Source organism: Acomys russatus, chromosome 31, assembly GCF_903995435.1.
Source record: "Acomys russatus chromosome 31, mAcoRus1.1, whole genome shotgun sequence".
Taxonomy (NCBI): domain Eukaryota; kingdom Metazoa; phylum Chordata; class Mammalia; order Rodentia; family Muridae; genus Acomys; species Acomys russatus.
Window position 1 is genome coordinate 36,485,405 of NC_067167.1, and position 25,423 is coordinate 36,510,827.

At 42.6% G+C, this 25,423-nt stretch overlaps 1 protein-coding gene across 1 annotated transcript in view; it reads left to right on the top strand.

The window, feature by feature from the left end:
- The window catches only part of Ptprr (protein tyrosine phosphatase receptor type R), a 225,366-nt gene that overhangs the window by 184,174 nt on the left and 15,769 nt on the right, over nucleotides 1-25,423 (top strand). Inside the window, exons 8-13 of the mRNA XM_051172962.1 lie at nucleotides 537-621; nucleotides 4,131-4,210; nucleotides 4,675-4,812; nucleotides 17,590-17,700; nucleotides 19,126-19,283; nucleotides 22,214-22,327. Coding sequence (XP_051028919.1) covers nucleotides 537-621; nucleotides 4,131-4,210; nucleotides 4,675-4,812; nucleotides 17,590-17,700; nucleotides 19,126-19,283; nucleotides 22,214-22,327 — 686 coding nt within the window. The remainder of the gene's footprint in view (nucleotides 1-536; nucleotides 622-4,130; nucleotides 4,211-4,674; nucleotides 4,813-17,589; nucleotides 17,701-19,125; nucleotides 19,284-22,213; nucleotides 22,328-25,423) is intronic.

Consider the following 25,423-nt stretch of genomic DNA (forward strand, 5'->3'; position numbering starts at 1 on the left):
GGATCTACAGAGCAAGTTCCAAGACAGCTAGAGCTACACAGGGAAACCCTCTCTCAAAAAACAAATAATCAGACAAACAAATTAATTAATAATTAACTAATTTAATTGTTAAAAGCTTTTGAAAAAGTTGAATTTATTGCTTTTTAAAAATTATTTTCTGGAGTGATGTCACACAAAATGTTTACTATCTAAGTAGAGTGTTCTCTGTCTCTGTATTGAAAAAGTTGAATATATTATTTTTTTTAAATTATTTTCTTAAGTGATGTCACACAAGATGTTACTAAGCAGAATGTTCTCTGTCTCTGTAGTAACTACAAATAAAACAATCTTTCTAAATATGCAGGGCTGTCTGTTAGAAGTTAGCTAACAGGCTACATTTTATCTGTTATGAAAGGAAAGTCATTGGTCAGTCAGCAGGATAAGTCTTGTTTTATAAATGATTTTGAAGTCCAGTAGATCATGGAACCAATGTCCCCTATGAAGACGTTCTTTGTGTCAGCATTAAATACAAAATTTGATACCATTTATTTTTGCAGGAAATTCCAATGAACTTTGTGGATCCCAAAGAAATTGATATTCCACGCCATGGAACTAAAAATCGTTATAAGACCATTTTGCCAAGTAAGTTTCTTCAGGCAATAATTTGTAGTGTAAAACAGTGTCACCCCCTCACCAACACTGCACCCTTTCCAACCCTCACACCTCTCTAACGTTGGACTGTGTGTGTCACCACTGAAGTTATTTGAGGCTGAGTAACTTTCCTTCATGTTCCTTTTGTCACAGTCGCCAGCTCACCAGGCACAGAAAGATCCACAGTTCTCAAACACTATTGCAGTTAACCAGTTTTCATCACAGTGTTAAATAATTCCATGCATGAAGGAGAAAGAAAAATAAGTTGAAACCTGTCTTGGACTATATATAAAAATTAATTCAAAATGGAGCAGACACTTGCATGTGGTTAGGAGCTAAAACAAAAAAGAGAAAAACATACAAATTCTCATAAGCTTGAAGCAGCCGGTGTTTTCTTAGATGAAGCTAAAAGCACAAACCACCAAAAGGCAAATGGAATGAGCTTCGTTGAAACACGAAAGTTTTAGGTTTCAAATGTCATCATTTAAAAAAGTGAAAGAGGACCAACAGAATGGGGCAGTAGCCACGGATCAAAGACTTGATGAGACTTACGTGTAGAATCTAAAAAGTATTCTGACAGCCCAGTGTTAAAGACAACAAAGCCACGTTTTTAGGATTTAATTTTTTTATTTTTGAAATCAAGGTATAGTTAGGTCATTTCCCCCTTTCCCTCCCCCCTCAACAACCTCCTCCATGTATCTGCATTGCTCTGTCTCTGTCTCTGTCTCTTTCAGTCTCATGATGCCATTATTCATTAGTTGTGTGTTATCTATGTTATCTATAATGTACACGCATATAATTATATGTATTATATATACACATTCCTAAATATTTAGGTATGACCTGCTAGGACAACACCAATAGGCATGCTAACATGGAAGGGGCAAATCTCATGACATCCCATCTGAGGCAAAGAACTACAAGCAACTAAGGAATGCTGAGAGAAGGAGAAATAGTTCTGCCCAGGGGAGAGCTCCCCAATGGTCATCCATTACCAAATGGCCAGCCCTGAAATCATATGCGTACAAACAGTGAAGCATTTTTAAAACAGGGAAAGTGCTTCAGTAGAAACTTCTCCTTGAGGGCACACAGGTGACCAACAGCATAAATGATTATTATTCATTAGTGAGCTCAGAATCAAAGAGAGACATCCGCTCATATCCATCATGATTATTATTATGATAAAAATAGACACAAATAATGTTGACAAGAATGTAGAGAAACTGGAACCTTTCAGTGCTGCTGGCCGGACTGTAGAGTAGCTGCTTGATTTGCAGTTGCTCAACAGTTAAGCCTTGGTGGGACCTGGGGATACAGCTCATAGCAGAGGGTTTGCCTAATGTCACAAGACAGAAAAAGAGTTGTTATACGTTATATAATATATATATATATTTACTACATAACTACTTCTAAGTATATACTCAGTGAAAATTAGATGGGTCCACCCAAAATTGTACATAAACTATTAATAATAGCAAAATTTATAATAACAAAACCACAAATGCCTATCAAGAGAGGTAAATGGGGGAACTGTAGGATCTACATGCATTATATAAACATATGAAACTATTGTAATAAAACATTTTATAATTAAAACATATTCAGTTTTTAAAAGGAAAAGGTTCTGCTGTTTAAATAGTATTAATTTTATTAGTCTCATAAGATACAAAATACATTTTTATATTTGCGGTAACAACTATATTAAAATTGAATAATTAAAGAATTGCTATCAATGCTGTATATGGGCTTCCTCCTCTTGCACAAAATCACTCCATTGTAATGCATTTTTAATGAGTCAAACTATTTGCCTATTTCATAAGGTATAGTTCATTATCGAAAGGTATTTTATTTATGACTTTAACAGTCAAAAGAGGGTAAAAAGGCTCTCTCTCTCTCTCAACACCTCTCTCTTTCTCTCTCCCTCTCTTCAATCTCTCTCTCTCTCTCTCTCTCTCTCTCTCTCTCTCTCTCTCTCTCTCTCCCCCCCCCCCCTAAAATTTTCTCTAAAATATACCAAGCATTAAGCAATCAGGACTAATCCTGCCCCCCACGCCCCACCCAGTGATTATATGTCCTCTGGTTCTGGTTATTTCAAGGCCCAGACTTTTCTGTTTCCTGCTCTGGATGATACAGACAACAGCTACCCAGTGTGTGTCAGCTTTTCCATTTCTAGAACTGGGTGGATGGTGGACGACTTGGTCCAGGGCACCTGTGCTGACAACTGATGTTGCAAATGATGGGTTTTCAGTGGAAAGCATCTGTTGCCTGAAAGTTTCTCCCACCCTCGTTTCACAAACTATAACTCAGAATAGATAGTTTAGACAAGCCACACCATTTGGCTCAAAGTATCAGAAAAGACTGTAAAGGCAGGCATAGCTGTTCTTTGTAGCTTTTTAAAGACTTTAATCCAGCATAGAATGGAATGCTATACAAACTGATAATTAGCAAATGATCTTCATTTACTTCAGGACATCAAATACGATGATTGCCTTTACTGCTTTAGCCATAATAAGCTCTTAGATTTGAAGCCTGCCCACATGTGTGTAAACTGGTAAGTCTGCCTGGTTTGTGGGTATCTGAATAACCAACAGCTAACTGAATTGATGCTGTGTCTTTGAGGAGGATGTCCAGCCCAGAACAGACTAAGTAGTAGATTAAGGTGCAAAGGTCAAGTTTGGATCACATTATCTAATGTTTTCAGTATAAATGAACATTAATGGTAGAATGCTATATCCCAAGTCACAGAAGCGACAAGGGGAAGCCTAACATGCATCAATATGAAGCAATGACAAATAAGCGACATGTAGAATAATGCAGTGCATATATTTCCTTATTTATATAAACGTAAAGCAATATACACACAAAACTGTAGAGCCTTGCTTACACTGGCCATTATTTTCTACTCAAAATGATGATGTTTAGTAAGCATCCTCAATAGTGTTTTTCATGTGTATTAGACCTATATGACATTCTCACTTCAAGGTAGCTATTCAAGGAACACTGTTGAAACATGTCCTGTCCTGAGGGCTGCATCAGGTGATAATAGTGAAACACAAAGAAATGGGAGAAGGCGGCCTGATTGTTTTCTGGAGCTATTAGAGACAGGGGAGGGGGGGTTGTAAATTCCAAATCTAAAGAAAATGAGAAGGGTCCAAATGAGAGAGGAGTCAAGAATCAGAACTCCATTAAAACATGCTGTGATCTACATTAGAATCAGCTGTAATCCCAGCACTTGGGGAGGCAGAGGGAGGGGAGGTTCGAGGCCAGCCTCGCCTACAAAGAGTCCAGAATAGCCAAGGCTACACAGAGAAATCCTGTCCTGAAAAACAAACAGACCAAAAAAAAAAAAAAAAAAAAAAAAAGAATCAGCGTCAATGGGTGGACCAAATATCAAGATGGACACACACATGCACCAAAGACAAACATTGACACTGGGCTAATAGACTTGTTTGTTTTTAAAGTAAATCTACCCAATGTGTTCTCTCTGCTTTCCTCCTTAGATCCCCTCAGCAGAGTGTGTTTAAGACCAAAAAATACAACCGATCTGTTGAGCACTTACATTAATGCTAATTACATCCGGGTAAGTAACTGTTCGTGTCTCTCTACTTGGTATACTGACTTAGTATTTTGAATTGTTGGTTTTACTCTTTTTCCCCTAAGAAATGTCCCCTGGATTTGTTTCTTTTTTCTTTTCTCAGAATAAAGTTTGCTTTAATTTGGTCACTAGTGTTCCGTGTATATATGTTGAAGTCACATCAACACTGGTGATAGTGTTTCTCAGTGAGTCCTCCTTGGCTGTGAGTCCCTAAACACAGGCTCCATGTGGACTCTCTCGTGAGGGTGAACTTTACATCCTTCACTACCTAATGGTGATCTGGGTTTTCTGGTACTTTCTATAAGTACCTCTTGTGTGCCTGGTTGTGCTAGAATCAAGTAAGCTGCTTTTGAATTTCCACACCCCCGTTATCCTGAAGGTCATCCCCCAAAATGTTCACAGCAATCCATGAACATAAGCCAACAGGTTTGTCTCTTTGCTCCATCTAGGGCTACAGTGGTAAGGAGAAAGCTTTCATCGCCACACAGGGCCCCATGATCAACACTGTGAATGACTTCTGGCAGATGGTCTGGCAAGAAGACAGCCCTGTCATTGTTATGATCACAAAACTCAAAGAGAAAAATGAGGTATGATATTTATCTAGTTCTGGATGTTTTTTGTGTTGTATCTACCATAGGAGAGAGTTGGAGTAATTGGGATGATCGTGTACTTACAAAATGTCTGTATAAGACGGAACAAGGACACCAAATGGCAAGGTCCCTTTATACCTCTAGCAAATGACAATTGCTATTGTTCTATGAGTGACAATCTTCTTTTAGTCAAGCTAACATGTGAGGTATGTATGTATTTCATGTGCACACATATGTCTCATTAAAAACATGAAGGGCGCAGTTAACCTGAAGAACTGTCCACTATACTCGAATTACAGTGGATAAGCTATGAAATAGTATGCACAGCAGAACTTTCAAAAACTAAAGGGATTTCCAAAATGTAGTCCAACTTTTCAAAAATGTAATGGACAGTATAAAAGCAAGATTGCTTATGTTTTAGTGACCTACAAGAATTAGAGACAAGCCGGGTGGTGGTGGCGCACGCCTTTAATCCCAGTACCCAGGAGGCAGAGACAGGCAGATCATTGTGAGTTTGAGGGCAGCCTGGTCTACAAAGTGAGTCCAGGACAGCCAAGGCTACACAGAGAGACCCTGTCTCAAAAAAACAAAACAAACAAACAAAGAATTAGAGACAAACCTGGGTTTGCAGGGGCCGGAAATTAAAATGCATGCACCTGCAAGGGACGTGAACACAGTAAAATAAGATGAACCGCACAAGTGAATCTGCCTACCAAATTAAGACTATAAAAGGAAAAATAATTTACCTATTGATTATCCAAAACTGAGAAATCTCAGACCTTTAAAAACTAAAAAATGGAGCAATAAACGTAGACAACAATACAAGGTGGGCAGCATCATGTGTACTTTATAAAAAAAACAAAAGCAAAAACTTGATTGATGAGAGAGGGAGCAGTGAATAAATAATTGGTGAATTAGAACGTAGAACTAAAGAAATTACCAGAGACCTGATAAACCGCAACGGTTGGTGAGACGTGGAGGGAAATGCTTAGTGACACAGATACATTTAACTGCTGCCTTAGAAGAAGAAAACAATATGAGAAAACAGTAATAATCGAGGAAATAACAGCTTGTGAGTAACAGCTCATGAAAGACACAGTCTCGTGCTTGAAAAGGTACAATAAATCTCAGGCTGGGTGTGGAAAAAAATATCAACAGCCAAATACATCTGTGGGACAGGAAGACACCGATGAGGTGATGTTCACACCCAGGGGAACGGAAACAACTTCCTAGTAGCATCAAGGAGACACGGAGACAGGCAGACAGACAGACAGACAGACAGATGGGTGGGCAATGATGGATGGACAGATGGAAGGATGGACTGACAGACAGGTAGATAAGTACCCTTGAGAACACTGACAATCTGAGGCCAGCGAATGGATCAGGCAGGCTTAAAGGCGGGAAGTTCTTCACACAAAGGCTGAGGACAGCACTGTACCTCCTGGCCTGAGTTTGTTCCCTGGAACCCACGGTGCAAGGAGAGAAACTGATTTCCACAGGTTTTCCTCTGACCTCCACTTGAGTGGATGGGTACACTCACACACCACACACACACACACACACACACACACACACACACACACACCACACACACACACCACAAGCACACACACACACACACACCACAAGCACACACACACACACACACACACACACACACACCAAACATACCAAATACATTTTGTTGGGGGGTTATCAGTTTTTCAAGACAGCCTTGGCTGTCCTGGACTCACTTTGTAGACCAGGCTGGCCTCGAACTCACAGCAATCCTCCTGCCTCCGTCTCCCCAAGTGCTGCGATTACAGGTGTGCACCATGGCACCTGGCTCAAATAAAATATTTTTTAAAATAGTAACTAAAGAACATAAATCATGGAGATGGTGATAAAATACTGGACAGTCACGAGAGTGCAAGCCACAAAAGTGGAACTTACAAATTTCTAAATAATTTTTCACATAGCAATTGGTGTCTTACACATCCACAACCTTATGAATTCTATTTTTTCTGTCAAAAATAAAATCAGCTAGGCATGGTGGCTCCCACCTGTGATGTTAGCACTAAGGATGATGAGACAAGAAGAGCACCATGAGTTGAAGGCCGCCCTGGGCTGCAGAGTGAAATTTTTTTCTGCCTCAAAAATAAAGCAACCGAGAGGCCTGGAGGGATTGCTCAGTGGCTAGAGCACTCAGCCACCTTTCAGAGGACAAGAGTCTGGTTCCTAGAAAGAACCCACAGTCGAGATGCTCACAACTGCCTGTTATTCCAGCTCCAGGGGATCGGGCACTCTTTTGTAGCCTTGGGCACACACATGTGTGCATAGACACATACAAACACATAAATAAATATAAATATTTAAAAACCAAGCATAGGTATGTAATAATTTGTAAATATGAGTATTTTTTAAAAATACATACATGTTCAAGAGAAAGCAATGTCTACTATAAATTGGGCACAATCATTGAGGATTAGTGTTGGGAGCCATAAGTGAAGGGTGTCTCATGAAAATTACCTAATTTTGTAGTGGCTTTAAGTTGAATTACTGTGTTCACTTGAGCATTTGAATCCTCATCTACTATAATGTGTTGTTTGTTCACTCATGAAAAAGATTAGAAATGAGGTGGGGCAGGGGTAGTGCACACATGTAATCCCAGCATTCGGGCAGGTAGATCTCTGTGTTTGCGGCCAGCCTGGACTACAGAGTGTGCTGCAGGACAGCCAGGGCTACACAGAGAAACCATGTCTGTATATCAGAGACACGCCATTTTAAAAAGACCACGCATGTGCTGTGATTTTTTTCTTTTTTAAAATATTTTTATTATTTGAATATTTCATATATTTGTGTACACTGATCGTTTCTATCCAGCCACTACCTTCCTTCAGGCCCCTGGGACTTGCCTAATTGATGTTTTTCAAGGCATTCCTTAAGCATTGCAGTTATGTAACACATTTCAGAGACCTGCTACCTCAGCTACGGTTCTACCAGAACTGCTCAGGGTCAGGTCTGTGTGTTACAGGGCTGCAGGGTTCATCCCCCAAGGATGCTCAGGTCAGGTCTGTGTGTTACAGGGCTGCAGGGTTCATCCCCTGAGGATGCTCAGGCTCTGGCTTCACCCTGCCCTTCTTCAAGTTTAATTCCTTCCTACCAGTCTCAGCTTTCGCTGCGCCCACAGGAGAGCTGTGTGTATCATGTGAAAGCTAAGATACCTTTTAAAAAGTAATTCCCACACTAAATTGTTGCTGAGGATTTTGTTTTTCTCTTTGGCTGCGAAACTCAGCTATGAGGCATATTTTATTGGTTTGGGTTTTTTGTTTTGTTTTGTTTTGTTTTTACCATTTGGCCTCTTCTCCTTTGTTAACACTCAGATAAAAAGCTAGACATATATGTTTGCTATGTAATCTGCTGCCTGTTTATTTCCTGTAGGCGGTCATAATCCAAAACAGCGCAAGACACATTTTAACTATCCCTTCACTATGAAGTTAAAACAAAATCCTTCACGTCCAGGCTCCCCAAGCTTACACATGCGGTATCACATAGGAAATTCTCTATTGTTCTACAGATCGAAATGATACTGAAAAGTCTGCTTTAAAGGAATATGCAGTAGGTTCACTGTAGGGAAATGCTGGCTACTGAACACTGGCCAGTTCTCAATTGTGCTCGGTGCCATTGTTTAAAATAGACAAAAATCATTTCCTCCAAAGAATACAGAGGCGGACATATCTTTAGAAGTTCCCACGCTTTATATCTTTATGAACATTTTACTTTCTAATAAACAAAGAAATGAACAATCACCATCTTCTTTTTTATAATCTGAGTAATCTCAGTTAATGTTCACAAAGTGAGAATAAACACAAAAATTAAAAAAAAACAGAGCTAAAAAATGAGTTCTTATAATAAAAGAGACCTGGTTGCTGGCAATTTTGAGTTCTTGCACTTTTTTAAAAAAAGAATCTCAGCAAGAAGAGAATTCCTCACTAGATAAAATAAAACTGAAGCAGTGTTCACCTTCTTTCAGCACGAATTGTTGTATTGCCAGAGAAGAGAACTGTAATCGCAGGATCAAAACAAGCAGGTGGCGGCGACTGTGGCTGTGGCTCAGTGTTGGAGTTCTTGCTTAGACTGTGTAGGCCCTGGGGATCCAAGTATAGAAATTTGAGGGGCGGAGGAGGCGGGGTAAATGGGAGAGGAGAAGAGAGAAGGGAAGGGAAGACAAGAGAAGGACAGAAAGACAGACAGACACTCCTGTTTATGCTTACTGGGATGAGGCATGCCTGTAGTGTCAGCACTTGGCAAGGCTCACAGGGTCAAGACCCTTCTGAGCTCTATAGCGCAACCTTGTCTCAGAAAAGAAAAGTGTTTACAGTCTCACAGTGAGTTAAACAAAGCCCTCGGGCGCCTCTGAAGGTAGCTCACTGCGGCTCCCTTTTCATCTGGGAAAGAAAGGAAGGGAATGATGAACCCATCACACAGACCGTGGGAAATGCTGATGGCCCTCCCTGTCACTTACAGAGCGCATGCGCTAAGCAGCAGCAGCAGCAGCAGCAGCAGCAGCAGCAGCAGCAGCAGCAGCAGCAGCAGGTGATGTTAATGCCGCTGTTAGTTACTGAGTGTACCAGTGTAGGAAGAGTCCCAGCAACAGCTTAGACTTAGGATGAGAAAGAACTAACCTCCACAGGAGGTTAGCACGTGCTAGATGAGAAACCGTCTCCCAGGGAGGAAGTCATTTTAGTAGAGCCTGCAGGCGAGCACGGGATTGGAGCCCTGCTTTAGTTAAGGCTCGGTGAATGGGGAAGCCCAACACTTTGCCGTTGCCCTGACAGAGTCACAGGCCACAGATGAAAGGCTCGTTGGCAGATAAACACCTTGCTATTGGTCTCAGAAAACAATACGATTCTGAATGTGTCTGTCTTGGAATGGCAGAATTGCCTGATGTCTTAACCTCTCATATAATACTTCTGTCAAGTATTTAACACAGACGCATCTCTCTCTGCATCTACTTCCATACTGCCTTTGGTCAGGGTTAACAGGGTGACTTGAGTTTTGCATATGCAGCCCTATTTATTGATGAAAGTTTCACTTATTCAGCCCCCCCCCCCCCGACACACACACACACACACACACACACACACACACACACACACACACAGTTTTACTTCAGGGCTCCCTATAGAGGAGTCACATCTTAACTTTCCCTTCCTTCCCTTCTCTGTCTGACAAAGCTACACACAACCTTTATTTCAATTATATATTCTGGTCAAAAAATTAGCACAATGCCTAGAGGCCTGAAGTAGGAGCATCTGCCCTGGGGGAGGGGGGAGGGATGGCAAACAGTCCAGCCAAGCAACAACAGTACATGAAGGCATCCAAGAAACCACAGGGCATGCCAAGTGTGAGCAATCTGGTGTGCCTGCAGAGCAGGCGTCATAGTGGGGAGCCAGAAAATGACACTGAAAGGGACATTGCCATGAGGATCCGAAGCTGTACTAAAGCCTTAGGGTTTCCCCATCCAGACTGCGGAGGGCTATGGTTGAGCTTCTTAATGTAGAGTGATGATGTAATTGGTACTGCATGGGCCTAGTTAATGGAGGATCTAGGGTTTAGATTTGAGAAACTCAAAGAGAAGCAAGCTAGAAAGTTGTAGCAATAGGCCAGGCAAGATATAATGAGGCAGGGGTCAGGGCCCTGAGAAGTGGGAATTGAGGTAATCTGTGTTCCAGAGGTGAGAGCCACAGTGCTGAGTCATGACTAAAGGGAGAGAGATACAGGAGCCATGGACTCTGGTTTAGAGAGGGGATGGTGATGGTGGCGTGAGACCAGATTGGTGGAGTAATGGGAAAATTATGAGGGAAAAAAATGAGCTTCGCATTTCAAGTATGAAGTTTCAGGAGTACCAGAGACTGTTGGGTAGTACTTAGAACTAAAGGTCTAGAACTCTGCATGGGCAAGAGATGGAAATGGGGTACATGCTAATAGAAGATATGGGAAGCCTTAGACTTGACAGAAAGAGGTATTCATATCCCATTATATATTCATATCCCATTATATATTATACTTTCAGCATTATGAACATCTCCTTTGTCATAATTATCAAAGCATCACTTTTAATAACTACCAAAGTCCCATTGTGTGGATATATCAAAATTCACATAGTTATTTGCTTATTAAATGTTTAAATGGCTTTGGCTTGTTTTGTCCATGCTTCTAACTAGCTAATTTTCATTAAGATATATTCATAGATGTGAAATCACCTGAGTTAATAATGTAAATTTTTGGAAAACATATTCCAGCTAAGGAAGATAAGGAACACGCCGTAAGCACAAAAGCTATTTCCCCTCTGCTCCCTGAAGCTTCAGAAACTGAGTCTGCTGGAGTAAGCTAACATTGATTTAAAAGAGAGGAATGTAAACACTGTACATACACAAGAATGTACATTACAAAATAAAAAGTGACCATTCAGTAAAACCAATAAAGCTCAGAAAGTTGCATGTGGGAGAAAGAGGTGTAGGGGTGTAGGCTCTGTTAGAGAAATGTATTACGCTGAGAGGGTCTTATTTTGATTAAGTCTTATTTGTTTTGTTTTATTCATTCGTGTGTTTTAGTTTTGTGAGTCAGGGTGCTCCTGGGTAGCCCAGGCTAGCCTCAGACTCACTCCCTTGGCCTTCTGGGTACTGGGAGTACAGGATGTGCCACCATGGCTACCCTGAGGAATTGTTTTTAAGGAGATGACTAGGCCATCAGAACAGATAACAGTCTCAAACAAAGTTCATCAGGGCTCGGGGTGTGGTGACAGCTCCCGTTCTCTTTCCGCTGGTGAATCTTCCGTTTGAGATCCCAGGGAGTGTCTGGAAGGACTTCTCTCACTCAGATAAGGGCACTTCAGAGCAGAGCAACCCCTGTGGGAATTTCTGGGCCTCTGAGAGGCAACAGGAAGGGGAAGGAAGCCTGGCGCTCCCCACTTCAGTTCAGGGTCTCAGCACCTCATGACATCACACTTGATCATTTTGTACCACAGAACAGCCGCACAAAACCCCAGCCTCCCTCTTAGAGGAACAGCACACTAGGTTGGCCTCTGTATGTGTACATACATTTATTCACGGCCATACACACAAATACACACATGTAAAATTCGTTCACTTTTTAATAATGGGATTGAGGTTAGGTTTTCGTTTTGTTTGAGTGCCATTCTGAAACTAGGGCTCCAGGTTATAAAAACTTATATTCATGTTACCAAAATCCCTCATTTCATATTTTTTTTTAAGTGGGAGAGAGTTCAGAAAAGCCTGTAAAACAGTATTGGTGATACATCATGTTTAGGTTTTTAAGCTTTACGAAAACCTTCTAGTTGTCTCATTTTGACCTGACTTGACTATGGTTTTCTTTATTGGTTCTCATTTTTTTTCAACAAAAATTTAGCTGGGTGTGCAGCACACCATTTTCAAAAGCTAAAGGATTATGAGGGTTAAACGTAGGCTGACATACTTATCTCAAGGCCCTTATCCCTTAAGTTTTATATTTTTTCTAAACACAGAAATGTTCAGAAATAGGAATATAGGCCAAAAAGAAAAAAAAGTGTTTTTCCACTTAGATTCTGTGAAGACTCAGCAGCCTGTCCTGGTGGCAGTTGTGTTCATTATTGAAGCTCCCTGTACATGTGACTGGGCGAGAGGACTAACCCAGTAGCAACAGATGGAGGTCAGAGGTATGTCGTGGCCTCTGGGTACTATTCTCCCTCCCAGGCATGGAGAAGGCCTCTCTGGAACAAGAGTCTAGTCTTACCTATTTTTGATAAGTCAAAGAAGTTTTAATAGCCAGCTCCAGAGTGAGAGAGGCTAGAGACACCTTGCTTCTGAGGTGGCTCCCGAGTTCAGCGTGTCAATGCACCTTGCTCCTGGGTGTTTTCTTGGCCCAGCACTCCTTATTTAATTGATTTTGTGTCACGTAAATAAACTATAGTGTCTTGGCCACAAATACATCTGCCGTCATTGGGAGTATGAGTCTAAACGCAGCTTAGTTGGCTTTCAGATGCTCTGTGCTGGTAAGAGGAAAAGCAAGCTGTGTTCTTGAGCGTCAGCACAAAGGGGCGAAGACACTGGCAAATCCCACTGGTAAGCAGGACTGGCTGAGAGTAGGTGTTGAGATCAGAGGAGAGTTGAATTCATAAAGTTGAATTAACAAGTCACCAACTGGACCCTCTGTCTCCTCACCTGTAAAGTGACTTAAAAACAAGTGGGAAAAAAAAAAACATGGCCAAAGTAACTCTTTAAAAAGAAAGCGTCAAGTGTCAAATTAGGGACTTGCTTACAGTCTTAGAGGGTTAGTACTTACTCATCCTGGCAAAAAGCAGACAAGCATGGTGCTGAACCAGTAAGTGAGAGCTTTACGCTTTGCATCCTGATCTGCAGACAGAGGGCAGGGGGTAGGGGGGGTGGGGACAGACAGAGAGAGACAGAGACAGGGAGACTGAGAGCAGACATAGAAAGACAGACAGACAGACTGACTCTAGGCCTGGTGTGAGCTTCTGAAACCTCAAAGCCCACCCTCTGTAACACACCTCCTCAAGCAAGGGCACAACTGTTAATCCTTTCCAAAGAGTTCTACTGCACTGGGAACCAAACATTCAAATATAAGAGCCTATGGGGCCCTTCTCGTTCAAACCACATCTACCAACCTCAGAGGGTTATACAAGGGATCAAATGATACATTGATGGTCAATGTGTGTTTACTGGTGAAACTGTGCATGTGTTAGTAATATTCAGCTGATACGTAAGGAATAATAGGACCTATGACAGTAATTGTAAACAAGTTGCCCCACTCTAGCCCTCTCATATATTAACAGAGCTTAAATGAAACTGAATCTTTTAGCTAATGCAGAGCCATTGTTCATGTGATGGTACATAGCTTTAACTCACACAACAGACATCTCTTTGGTTTTAAATGTATATATAACCTTGAAATAGGCATGTTATTTGGTAAACAAATTCCTAGCCATGCCTCCCTTTGTGTTCCACTTTTGATATAATCTACTTATTTTAAAGAATCAATTAACGTCCATAATGCTTTTGGTCAGTCTAATAATGACTTACTTGCATAAAATAAACCCCTAATTATAAATTCTTGGAATTGATAGATAATTTTAGTGAATGCATGCCAGAGGATTCAGTCTTATAAGGGCATCAACACATTACAAGAATTCCTGTTGGACATGCTAGTTAGCAGAACACTAGTGATGATTTGGGCTTCTGTTTTCCTATATAGCATGCTACTTGGCAGTTAGTGAGATTTTCTAAAATTATCTGTTAGACAGAATTTTCTGCCCCTTTCATGTCCTTGTTTTCACCACAATAAGTAAGCCTGAAAATGCAGTCTAGGACAATAATTTAAACATGAGCTTGGGCCTATTGAAACAACCACATTTTCAGCCCCAACCCACCCTTAGCTGATACTCAAAAGCATCCACACTTACTCTCATCTCTTTTTCTATTTTCCTCCAATGTAGAGGGGTAGGGGGCAGGCAGGTTCACTGTGTAAAAATAAGCTATTGTAGCTTAGAAAGGGAAGGGTATACTAATTAAGGGTTGTTTAATGAACAAGTCACACAGCATTGTCTGCTAGGAGCTGCCTGTCAACTGCTTTTTGGGTAAAGAGTCAAAGAAAACACCAAGAAAGCCATGCAAGCTTAGAAAAGAAGAGAGCCACACTTTCATGTTCAGGTTGTATGTCTGCTCACATCAGGGTACAGACATCAAGCTCCTAGATCACATCCAAAGTCCTTCTAGGTCTATGCAACCCTGCTGGATTTTAGACGTGCTCTCAGTACACACCTTTAATGCCAAACAATGAAGATAAGTTTAGTTTATAGAAGGAATCAGCCATGTTTGAAAGTGAAATCTAATTGAGGGGCAAAGTGACTAATCAGAGAAAGATTTGACAGCATGAGTCAGAGAGAGGAGACACCCAACTCTAATGAGAACAGACAGGAAAGAGGAGCTACTTAAGAGCAGCACAGGGCGAGAGGGGAAGAGTTTTTACCAAGAGTTTCTTACCGGGACAGTTTTACAGAGACAGATTACAGGGAAAGCAAGCTAGACACAAGTGAAGACATAACGAGCCAGAGAGTGAGAAGGACTCAGAAGATTAAAACATATTTCCAAGACTGTTTTGAGGCCAGGCAGAACAATTCAATCAGAAGCCAAGAGAAGCCAATTTGAATCAGTCAGCTTGGAGAGGAGTTTAGGCCAGAACTGAGCCAGCCAGCTGGAGTTCAGAAAGAGCTAGAAAAGTTTGGGAACAGTTCTCATCTTATCCCCTCATCTAGGGAAATAAAAAGAACATTTACAGTTATTAGAGTCACCTTCCTTTAAAACATACCCTGGGGCTTATGGATGATGTGGACAATGGGGCACATAAGTCAGAAAGCTGAGCCACATAACTCATTTGTCAAGCCTTACTAAGATTCTGTCAATTTTCCTGGGCTCGTATGTGAGGCATGGGTAACAACAAGATACGTAATTGCTTGGGAAACAACAAAGGCTCCATTGATGGAAACTAGTCAAATGGGTCAGTTTAACTACAGATGGGAAAGGAGGCTGGACCAGAGATCTTGCTGGCCAAACATGAAGACTTGAGTTTGAATATCAAGTAGCAATATAAAAAGCCTGGCACTGCTGTGTGCTCCTGTAAATCTCAGGGATCTTGGCTAGAGAATTGGTGCGGCTTGCTGGCAGTCAGTCTACCTGCAGATTCAGTGACTCAAGAGAACCAGGCAGGGAGTAATAATGGGACACACACACACACACACACACACACACACACACACACACACCAACACACATTCAGATATTGGCCAACATACAAATAGGGAAACAATTCACTGTGCCTTTAAAAATAGGAGTCTTTTCATTTTTTAAAGTTGTATGTATTTGCCTTGGTGAGGAGGTGGGGGTAGAGGTGGCTGCACGCCAAGGTCAGAGGATAACTTCGCGGAGTGGGTTCTCTGCTGCCACCTATGGGATCAAGGGATCAAATTCAGGGAATCAGCTAACAGAAGCCAAGCCCTCTTACCGGGCCCATGCTTTTAATATTAACAGGAAATCAGACACTCTGGGTGGCATGTAAATAAAGCCAGAATGATCTTCATTTTCTTGAAAAGGTTAAAAATGTGAAGACATATGAGCTTACTGTAATGAGTGAAACCGCTCCACCAGATGACATGATTTTCTTCCTGGTACTTGAAGACTATAGGGAAGGCGTGATGACACCCCAGGGGAGTGTTTCCGAAATAGTGTGTATCTTCCCTTTAACTTTGTGAATCTCTGAATGGTTTGATGGTATTTTGAATTTATATGTATTTAAGGTTTTTCAAGTGTTCATATACCTTTTTCATGAAGAAAACACTTGATATGTAAAGAATCAAGTAGCCTAGGTATATAGGACCCTAACTGATGGCAACATGTGAAAGAATTTCTACATAAATGTATATATGTTTTGGGAATTATCACTCAGGAGCCTTAAAATATAGGAACCAGGGGGACTAGGAAAGCGGCTCAATGGTTAAAAGCACTTGCTGCTCTTCCTGAGGAGCAGAGCTCAGTTCCCGGCACCCACATTAGGTGGCTTGCAGCTGCCTATAACTAGAACCCTAGAGAACTCATCTCGCCTCCACTGGCACCAACACTTCTGTGAGTGCACGTGTGTGCAGGCACACACAAACACGCACATAAATAAAAATTTGTTTTTTTTTTTTTAACAAAACATAGGAACAAGAGCTGGAAAGAAAACTGAGCTGATAAAGAGTTTGCCACCCACCCTGATAACCTAAGTTAAATCCCTGAGACCCACACAGTAGAAGGAGAGAAATGACTCCAAGTTGTCCTCTGATCTTCACACATAACCCATGGCATGTGAGCCCACACATACACACATACACACACACACATACACACACATACACACATACACACACACATACACACATACATACACACATAAGTAAAATGCAACAGAGAATCAAGACTTAGTAACATTGACGTGTTCCAAGTCCTTACTGTGTGCCTGGCTTTGTTCTAAGTCCTTGGCATGTATGAAATTATGAGGAAGCTGGCTCCAGAGAATTCAGGTGTCCAGCTTACAATAGAACTGAAATGTGGATCTACGTCCTTGGAGTCCAAAGTCTGCGCTTTAACCACCATGCTACATCCTCTTGTTTCCAATGTCATTGTTATTGGTCCTATTATGTCCAGCACAGAGTAGTAATTATAAAAACACGCCAATCATAATTGTGCTCCACATTAATGTTAGTAGGACTCATTAAGTGAAAAAAAAATATACATCACCAGACCTGGAAAAACATAACACTCTGCATATACTAGTAGTCACTATACCTGCCTTGCATGCCAGGGGAATCTAATCTTACATGGCCATCTACTGCATTACGGGAATTCCTGTTGGTTTGGTACAGCAGGAAATGGTGCTGGGCTCAGCCACTGTGCGAGAGAGCATCCCTTACACTTGTTAGTTATTCAGGAATTCTCAAATCCTCGTTAGAGTTTAGGTGAATATTATTTTGTTGTTAGGATTGACATGGCTTAAGAGTAAAGTGTGACAAATACTTGTAAAAGCACACACTTCATTGAGGACTAGCCTACACATCCTATAGTCCACCTAGTCATTGTATCTTTACAGAATAATAAAACTGACTTCTGAAATTTCTAATTAAATGAAAAAAATTGAGAAGGAAGAGAACTACAAAGCTTTGCTGTGCTCTTCTCCCCGCCCCAGAAATGTGTGCTCTACTGGCCAGAAAAGAGGGGGATTTACGGCAAAGTTGAGGTTCTGGTCGTTGGTGTAAATGAGTGGGAAAACTACACCGTTCGAAACCTCGTCTTAAAGGTAAGATGTGGAGCTGTCTCCATAGTAAGTGAGGGCGGGGCTACTTTCATCCTGTCCTGAGTACTGACAGATTCAACTTACACAAGCCAGGCAATGCTGAGACCAAAGACAAGCCATTCTCTCCTTGTTGCCTGAAGTCATTAGCACAGGGAATAATTAACTTAATGTAAGTATTCATTAAGGACGTTCATTTTACAGGGTGTATAGAGTCACCTAATTGTCATGTATAGAATATCTCTGATTTCAGCTCTTAGAAAGCCCTTAACTAAAGGCTCAGGCAGGAGATCCGACTAGGAATTTTATGTTAATGTTGTTGTGGTTGAGGCTGGTTTAAGTGAGGCCTGAGGACTGTGGAAGAGAAAATCTGCACTGACACATGGCTTTGGGAAGCGGGAGGATCAAGCCTGCAGTGCTGATGAGATCTTCAGAAATGTGGAGATACAGTCATTCACAGGGACAGCCCTAGACCCGCTTCTGTCATAGAAATGTGGTCTTTCTTACCTCATGGGGCAGCAGATGCTAACCAGCATTGCCATGATATCATTCCCACTTTTAAAGAATAATCAACCACAGTGCCTCAATCCTATCAGCAGCTATTGCTGGGATAGCATCATGACTAAAGGAAGACAGTGAAGGCAGAGGCTACTAGGATGGTTTTTATTCAGAAGCGTGGCAGAGGAAGGCTTTTTGGAAACCTATTTATAAGCACACGCCGGATCAGAAACAGACCTCCCATCTGGGCTCTGGGTTTCGAGATGATGTGTGTGAGCCTCTGCTCAAAAGGATTCCATGTAAATTCTTTACTGCTAGGGTTCCTCACTGCTGTTATATATCACAATTTAAGATAAACATAGAACTATGCTGATTGGGTGTCAACCAAATGTTCTTATATTCATTAATATGTTTATATATGATCTGTCAATATTTAGAGAACAGAAAACACAGACATAGCCCTTTCTTTCTGTTATATTTTCACCTCTTTAGCAGGTGGCATGTGGCACATGCCTGTAATCGCACCACTTGGAAGACAGAGGCAGGGGGATCTCTGTGAGTTCCAGACAAGCCAGGGCTATATTTTGAGACCCTGTCCCAAATAACAGCAATATTTTCAGCTACTATAACATATTATAACTATATACTCAGTGTGTAGTACATAATGTGATCTATACGGTGAATGCAGACACAGACCGCTGTTCTTAGAGGGTGGACACTCAACTTTCCTGTCAGGACAGGATACTCACAGTGAAACTTTCTCAAGGTGAACGGGCATTTTTGAAAAGCTCCTAGATATCCTTTTTTTTTTTCCTTATCTAGAAGTTAGCTGGCAGCAAGAAGGGATCCAGAGAAGGCACTTTAGCACTGTGGCATGGATCCCTTTTAGTTCCACGAGTGAATAAGTAATTTGGTGGCTGTTGCTATTTTCAGCAAGGAAGTCACACCCAGCATGTGAAGCATTACTGGTACACTTCATGGCCTGATCACAAGACTCCAGACAGTGCCCAGCCCCTTCTGCAGCTCATGCTGGATGTGGAAGAAGACAGACTCGCCTCTGAGGGCCGAGGGCCTGTGGTTGTCCACTGCAGGTAAGGCAGGAACCGACCCTCCTGCCAAAGCAGTCGTCTGCTCTTTAATCGTAGGGGTGGTAGAGGTAGGACTTAGCTTCCTGTATGTAACTTTGTAATAAATTACATATTTGTTAAAAATGTATTCATACCATGATACTTGAATCTTAGTCAAAATGATGCTAATAGAAATGAATTAGACCTTTGGGGACATTTTTAGCAGACATGGAACAAATTTCAAGTTCTAAATAAATGGCTGAGTGGGCAGCAGATCTTACCCTGCCCTCTGACTTTAAGCTCATTTTTGTTCATTTTTGTCTCCTTGGTCACATACACACCAAGAACTGCAGACATCTTTAATTTAGTAATGGATCTTTGTTGTCATAAGATACTCCGTGGATTGTGTCTTGGTAGCACTTATTATTGTGACAGATTTAGTGGAACAGTTAGCCATCTTTAGAGACAGCTCGGGAAAGGCAGATGGAAGCTAATTTATGAAATGGGAAATGGGCAAGTGGTCATGTACTTTAAGGAAAACCAAGAGCACACATAGGGAATGGAGGCCAGACAGACAACAGAGGTCATGGGGTCCTCTTCCCCATGTCTAGCTTAGAGTTTACCTCCCATAACTGGCATTTTCTCCTTGTTTTACTTTTCATGTGACCAAAGCAAGTGATTTACAGTCACTTTGATGACTGGCCATGCATTCCATATTTTACCCACAATAACTGTCATTGGTTTGTTTAACTTTCTAAGTAGCCTAAGAAAAGATTTAATAAAATTCATGATTTTAGATTCATTTTGCTCTCCTCCTGTCTTGAAACTTTGTGGGTTAACAAAAAGTCCCTGTGTGTCTATGTATCAAGGGTGGCCTTATCCAGTTTCTAGCATTGGACTCTGTCTTAAACCCTTGGATGGGCACAGTCTAGGGCTGAGGCTACCTCCCACCCAAAGTCACTAAGCACCAAGGATATCTGAACCGAAAGAGGCGCTTCCCCTATTAAAGCAAGGCCCCGTCTGATTACTGCCTCTAAGAACAAGACCGCCTTGGTTCCCTTCACGCTGCATCCAATGTTGACAGTTATCTTTGGCCCTTCTTTCAATTGTAGTCTCAGTATCTAATCAGTCACCAGATTGGCTTTCCCATCAAAGCTTCACCCATAATCACACTTCCTGCCCACCCACTCTAGTCCAGGCCCTTATGACCTCATCCATGTAGTTTAGGAGTAGTTGACTAATTGCCCACACACATACCCTTCCCCCCAGGACACTCTGGGCTTGCCAGAGTGTGCTTCTCTGAGGTGACGCTCCTGAAATACAGGCCATACAGTCCTTGTTCAAAACTGGTGGGTGGGTTCACATCCACTAGAGCAACAGTGCTTGGCCCTGACTCTGCAGATACCCTGCAGGGATGAGTGAATTTAAACAAATTTAAATGCATATATGAGCTTGTTTCTTTCCAGAGAGTTCCCATCAAATTCTTCTAAATGTTCTTAAAAGTATACAGGATGAAGCTCATAATTCTTAGCCTCCCGTGTAAGATCTTAGTGTGCCTGCCTGGTCTTGTTTCCTGCTTTTTTACTCAAAGAAAGACAGACTTGTGCCTGTCACAAGTCACATATTCTGTTTTGCATCAATTCTTTCTTCATATTATTGTTTCACCTGGGATATATGTTCCCATTCATGACAAAGTACCTAAATATGTGAAATAATTATGGTTCATGAAAGTAAGGAGGCACAAAACGTAGAAAAAAAAAAGACAACAAAAGATACAAAGATTAATGCTTGTTACAGTAAGATTTTTTTTCTAGGCCATGAGTACCGGTTGAGTAGGATTCTTGTTGTATTGTAACCAACAGGAGACAGCAGCAGTGTCTGAGTAATGGTGTCCTCAGTTTGGAGCAATGAACCCAGCACCGGTACCATGAACCAATCCAAGAAAAGTCTTAATACCCCTGCTGGTCATAAAGGGACAGACTGAGGGTGCGAGTTCTCTCCAGAAAGGAAAGCTCCAATCTCACTCAGTTGAGCTATAAAATAGAAAGAAAGAAAGAAAAAATAGTGACAGATGGGCTATGGGAGGTGAGAGAGGTGCAGAAGTGGGAGACAGCGCCAAGGACCTTAGACTTGAAACCTTCTAGGTGATGGGTAAGGCCCCCAAGAGAAAGATACAGAGATGTGTATATTTAAATATATTGAACATGTGAAATATAGTAACATCAAGAGTTACACCTAGGATAAATTTGGGGACCTTAGAGTCAGAGTTGAGAGGAATTTATATAAAGATGATGGTGGAAAATAGGGTAGGGAGGGCAGTTGAGCCTGTAGACTCGCTACCTAAGGCAGGTAAACGTATAAGTTCTCCAAGACACACAATATTTCTATTTAGTTATCATCTCTATGTAAATGATTGGAAAGTGTGTGCCTCCAGCCCCATCCTCTCTCCTAAACAGAAGTGAGTCTTTGGTTATTCACTACACTTCAGTGGCTGACTGCACTTCCTTGTCAGCCCTCTTCCCAGAATTCCCTCTTGCTGCTGTTGCAACACCAGCCTTCTTGCCCTCTAGGCCTAGTTCTCTTTGACAGGTAGTTTCCCCCACTATTCATCACAATTGTGTTGTGTCTAAATATTTCCTTTCTTTTCGACTGCCCATCCCTTGCCTTATTCCTTCTAGAACTTTCTGGAATAGTGACTCTATCTGCTCACCATTCTCCCAACGCCCTCACCTCCTTCCACCACGCCCATCCTACTGCTTATAACCAAATGAAAGAATCTGTTTCAAGCACAGCACAGGCTTAGGTTAGTACTAAGAAGGCTATTGTATACATGGCAGTTTTATCACTGTCATTATTAGCCTTCATGGTTTCAAAGTTAAAACTGTGCATTTAGAAGAATGCAGCTTAACCTCACTGTTCTCCTTATCTTCTCTTTCCTTTTCTTTCCCATTCAGTGCTGGGATTGGGAGGACTGGGTGTTTCATCGCTACATCTATTGGCTGTCAACAGTTGAAAGAAGAAGGAGTTGTGGACACACTAAGTATTGTCTGCCAGCTTCGTGTGGACAGGTAGGTGGGCCGGGGATGGTATCATGGACACCTCAGTTCTGAGCAGCACTGTCCATCACAACTTCAGCGAATCAATCTCCTTCATAAACATCATGGCTCTGTTGTGCTAGGTCAGTCTATCTGTGTGTCTGTCTGTGTGTCTGTCTGTCTGTCTGTCTGTCCGTCTCTCTCTCTCTCTCTCTCTCTCTCTCTCTCTCTCTCTCTCTCTCTCTCTCTCTCTCTCTCTCTCTCTCTCTCTCTCCCTCTCTCTTAATTTATTTTTAATTTATATATTCACATTACATCCCAATCGTAGCCTCCCCCTCCTCTCCTCCTGGTCCCTCCCATCCTCTTCTCCCTACCTCTCCTCTCCTTCCCCTCAGAAAAGGGGAACTTCCTTCTACCCCATCTCATTAAGTTGCATGAGGACTGAGCTCATCCTTAGCCACTGAGGCCAGGCAGGGCAGCCCAGTTAAGGCTTTGAGCAGGTAACAGAGTCCATGTCATAGACAGCACCCATTCAGCTTACTAGAAGACCCACAAAAAGATCAAACTGATCATCGGTTACATATGTGTAGGGTGTCTAGGTCCAACCCATGCATGTTCTTTGGTTGATGTTTCTGTCTCTGTAAGCCCCCATGGTCTAGGTTAGTTGACTCTGTTAGTCTTCTTATGGCTTTCTTGTCCTCTCTGGGTCTTTTTATCCAGCCCTTCCCCCCCTTCACTCCACCCCCTCACACTCGAGCCAACTATTCCACAGGACTCCCCGAGCTCTGCCTAATGGTTGGCTGTGAGTCTCAGCATCCTCATTCAGCCTCTCGGAGAAGGGTTAAGTTAGACTCCTGTTCGTAGAATAGAGGATTGTTAATAGTGTCAGGGGTTGGTTCTCTCCCATGGGGTGGGTCTCAGGTTGGACCAGGCATTGGTTGGACATTCCCTCAGTCTCTATTCTATTTTTATCTCTGCACATCTTGCAGGCAGGGTAAATTTTGATTTGAAGGTTTTGTAGGTGGATTGGTGTTCCCTTCCCACCACTATAGGTCCTGCCTGGTAGAAGGTGGCCTCCTCAGTCTCCATGTCCCCTGCTGCTAGGAGGCTCAGCTAGAGATACCCCCATATCCTCCCCTGTTGCAGGTCTCCAGCTTGTCTCAGTGAAGCCCCTCCCACCACACCCTAACCCTCCCTGCACCCCACCCACCCACTGCCTTCAGTTTTCCTTTTCTCTCCAGGCCATCAATACTTCCCTCCCGACTCTCCCCACATCTGGTCTCCACACTCATTTCCCTCCCCACACCCTCTTCTTTCTGGTCTCCCCTCCCAAAAATGAGAGAGGAAGTAGAGAGGGAATTAGGTCTCTATGCTAAATACCATGCGTGATAGTATTTAGCATAGATAAAGACCAGAGTTTGGATTTCCATAAGCCACAAAAAAGCCAGTGGACATGACAGCCTGGGCCCCTAATTCCAAAGAGCAGGAAGTGGAGTTGGGAAATCCCTAGAGTTAGCTGGCTAACTCCAGGTTCAATGAGAGACCCCGCCTTACTGTGCAAGGGGAAGAATGATTGAGGAAGACACTTAACATTAACTTTGTGCTGCCATGAGTACACACATGCACGTGCATGTGCAACCAGTGTGCCCATATATACATGCACACAGACCAAAGACCACAGACACACACACACACACACACGCACACGCACACGCACACACACACAAGGAAAATATGCATTGCATCCAAGTTATTGAAGTCAAGACAGTCTCCACTACAGAGACCTTACCAAGAGAAGGCTGGGGGAGGGAAGAAAAAAGAGGGGAGATGATGTGGGGAGAGGAGATAGTGGGGAGGGAGAAGGGAAGAAACTGAAGATCCAGGCACAGTGGCACAATCACATGTGGAGGCCTGGTTGGGTTACATAGCAGGAATTTATCACAAAGCAACAACAAAAGGACATTGAAGAAACTGACTCATAGCACACCATCCAAAGCGTGTGGTTAGAACCCAAGCCCCTGAGGTTCTCTGGCCTATAGCTCCAAGTCAAGTGCTGCTTTCCTGCTGTAGTTGTGGAAACCCATGAACACCAGCTGAAGTGTGGGGTGGGGTGGACTGAGTCCGAGCCAAGGTGGCACCCAACACCACCTGCCCTGAGACCATTTCAGACAGTGTGCTGAGAAAGGGAGCTTGGCTTGCTCGCTGTCCTGGCTCCAGCTGCTGTTAATCTCACCCTCCCATCATCTCTCACCACCCCCACTCACTTTTGTCGCTTGACCTCTACCTTGCTCTCCACTTCCCAGTCACGTCCCCCTGCCTAGTCCACTGAATTGTTCTCTAGTTTTTGAAAGGAATCCCATACTTTTTTTTTTTTTTTTTAAATCCTTGTCAAAATGCCTCCTCTATCTACTCCTTCCTTCCTAAAGCAAACGGCCAGAAGTTTTGGCCTTGGCCTCCTATCAGCACCGAGGTCTCCCACGGGCTGGACTTGGGATTCTTGCTGGACTCTTTAAAACATAACCAAACCAGCAGGGGCTGATCGGAAGCGTGTCCTTGGATTTGAGTCACTGCCACTATGTATGCCAAATATATTTAACTGATTTCTTAAGACCCTTGTACGGAAGTTCGTTCTTGGAACTGCTCATTTGGAACCCAGACACTCTCAGCCTGCCCTCCTCTGTCCTTCAGTTGTCTACCCCTGCCCCTCCCACAGTAGTTATGAAAAGCACAACAGAAATCCATCCTCCTCCTCTTCTTCCCCACTTCTCGCCTCTTGCTCTCACGGTTCAGTGTTTTCCTGAGAGCTTACCTTTAAGACTCCACCTGCTGGCTGACTGCTGCTGGTGGACATGCCTCTGACTCATGCTGCTAACAAGAAAGCTAAGCTAGTCCTGTTGGCATACACCCAACTGCTAAGAAGCTGAGGCAGGAGGATTTCAAGTTTAGCCTTGAGGTTTAAGTGAGACCGAGTCTCAACAAAGGAGAGGGGAAAAAGCGACAAGTGAGGAGTGGGGAGGGAAAGAGAGTGTGAAGGTTGGAATGAGGGAGGAAGGGAGGGAGAGGAGGAGGAAAGGAGGGAGGGAGAGAGGGAGGGAGGGAGGGAGGGAGGGAGGGAGGGAGGGAGGGAGG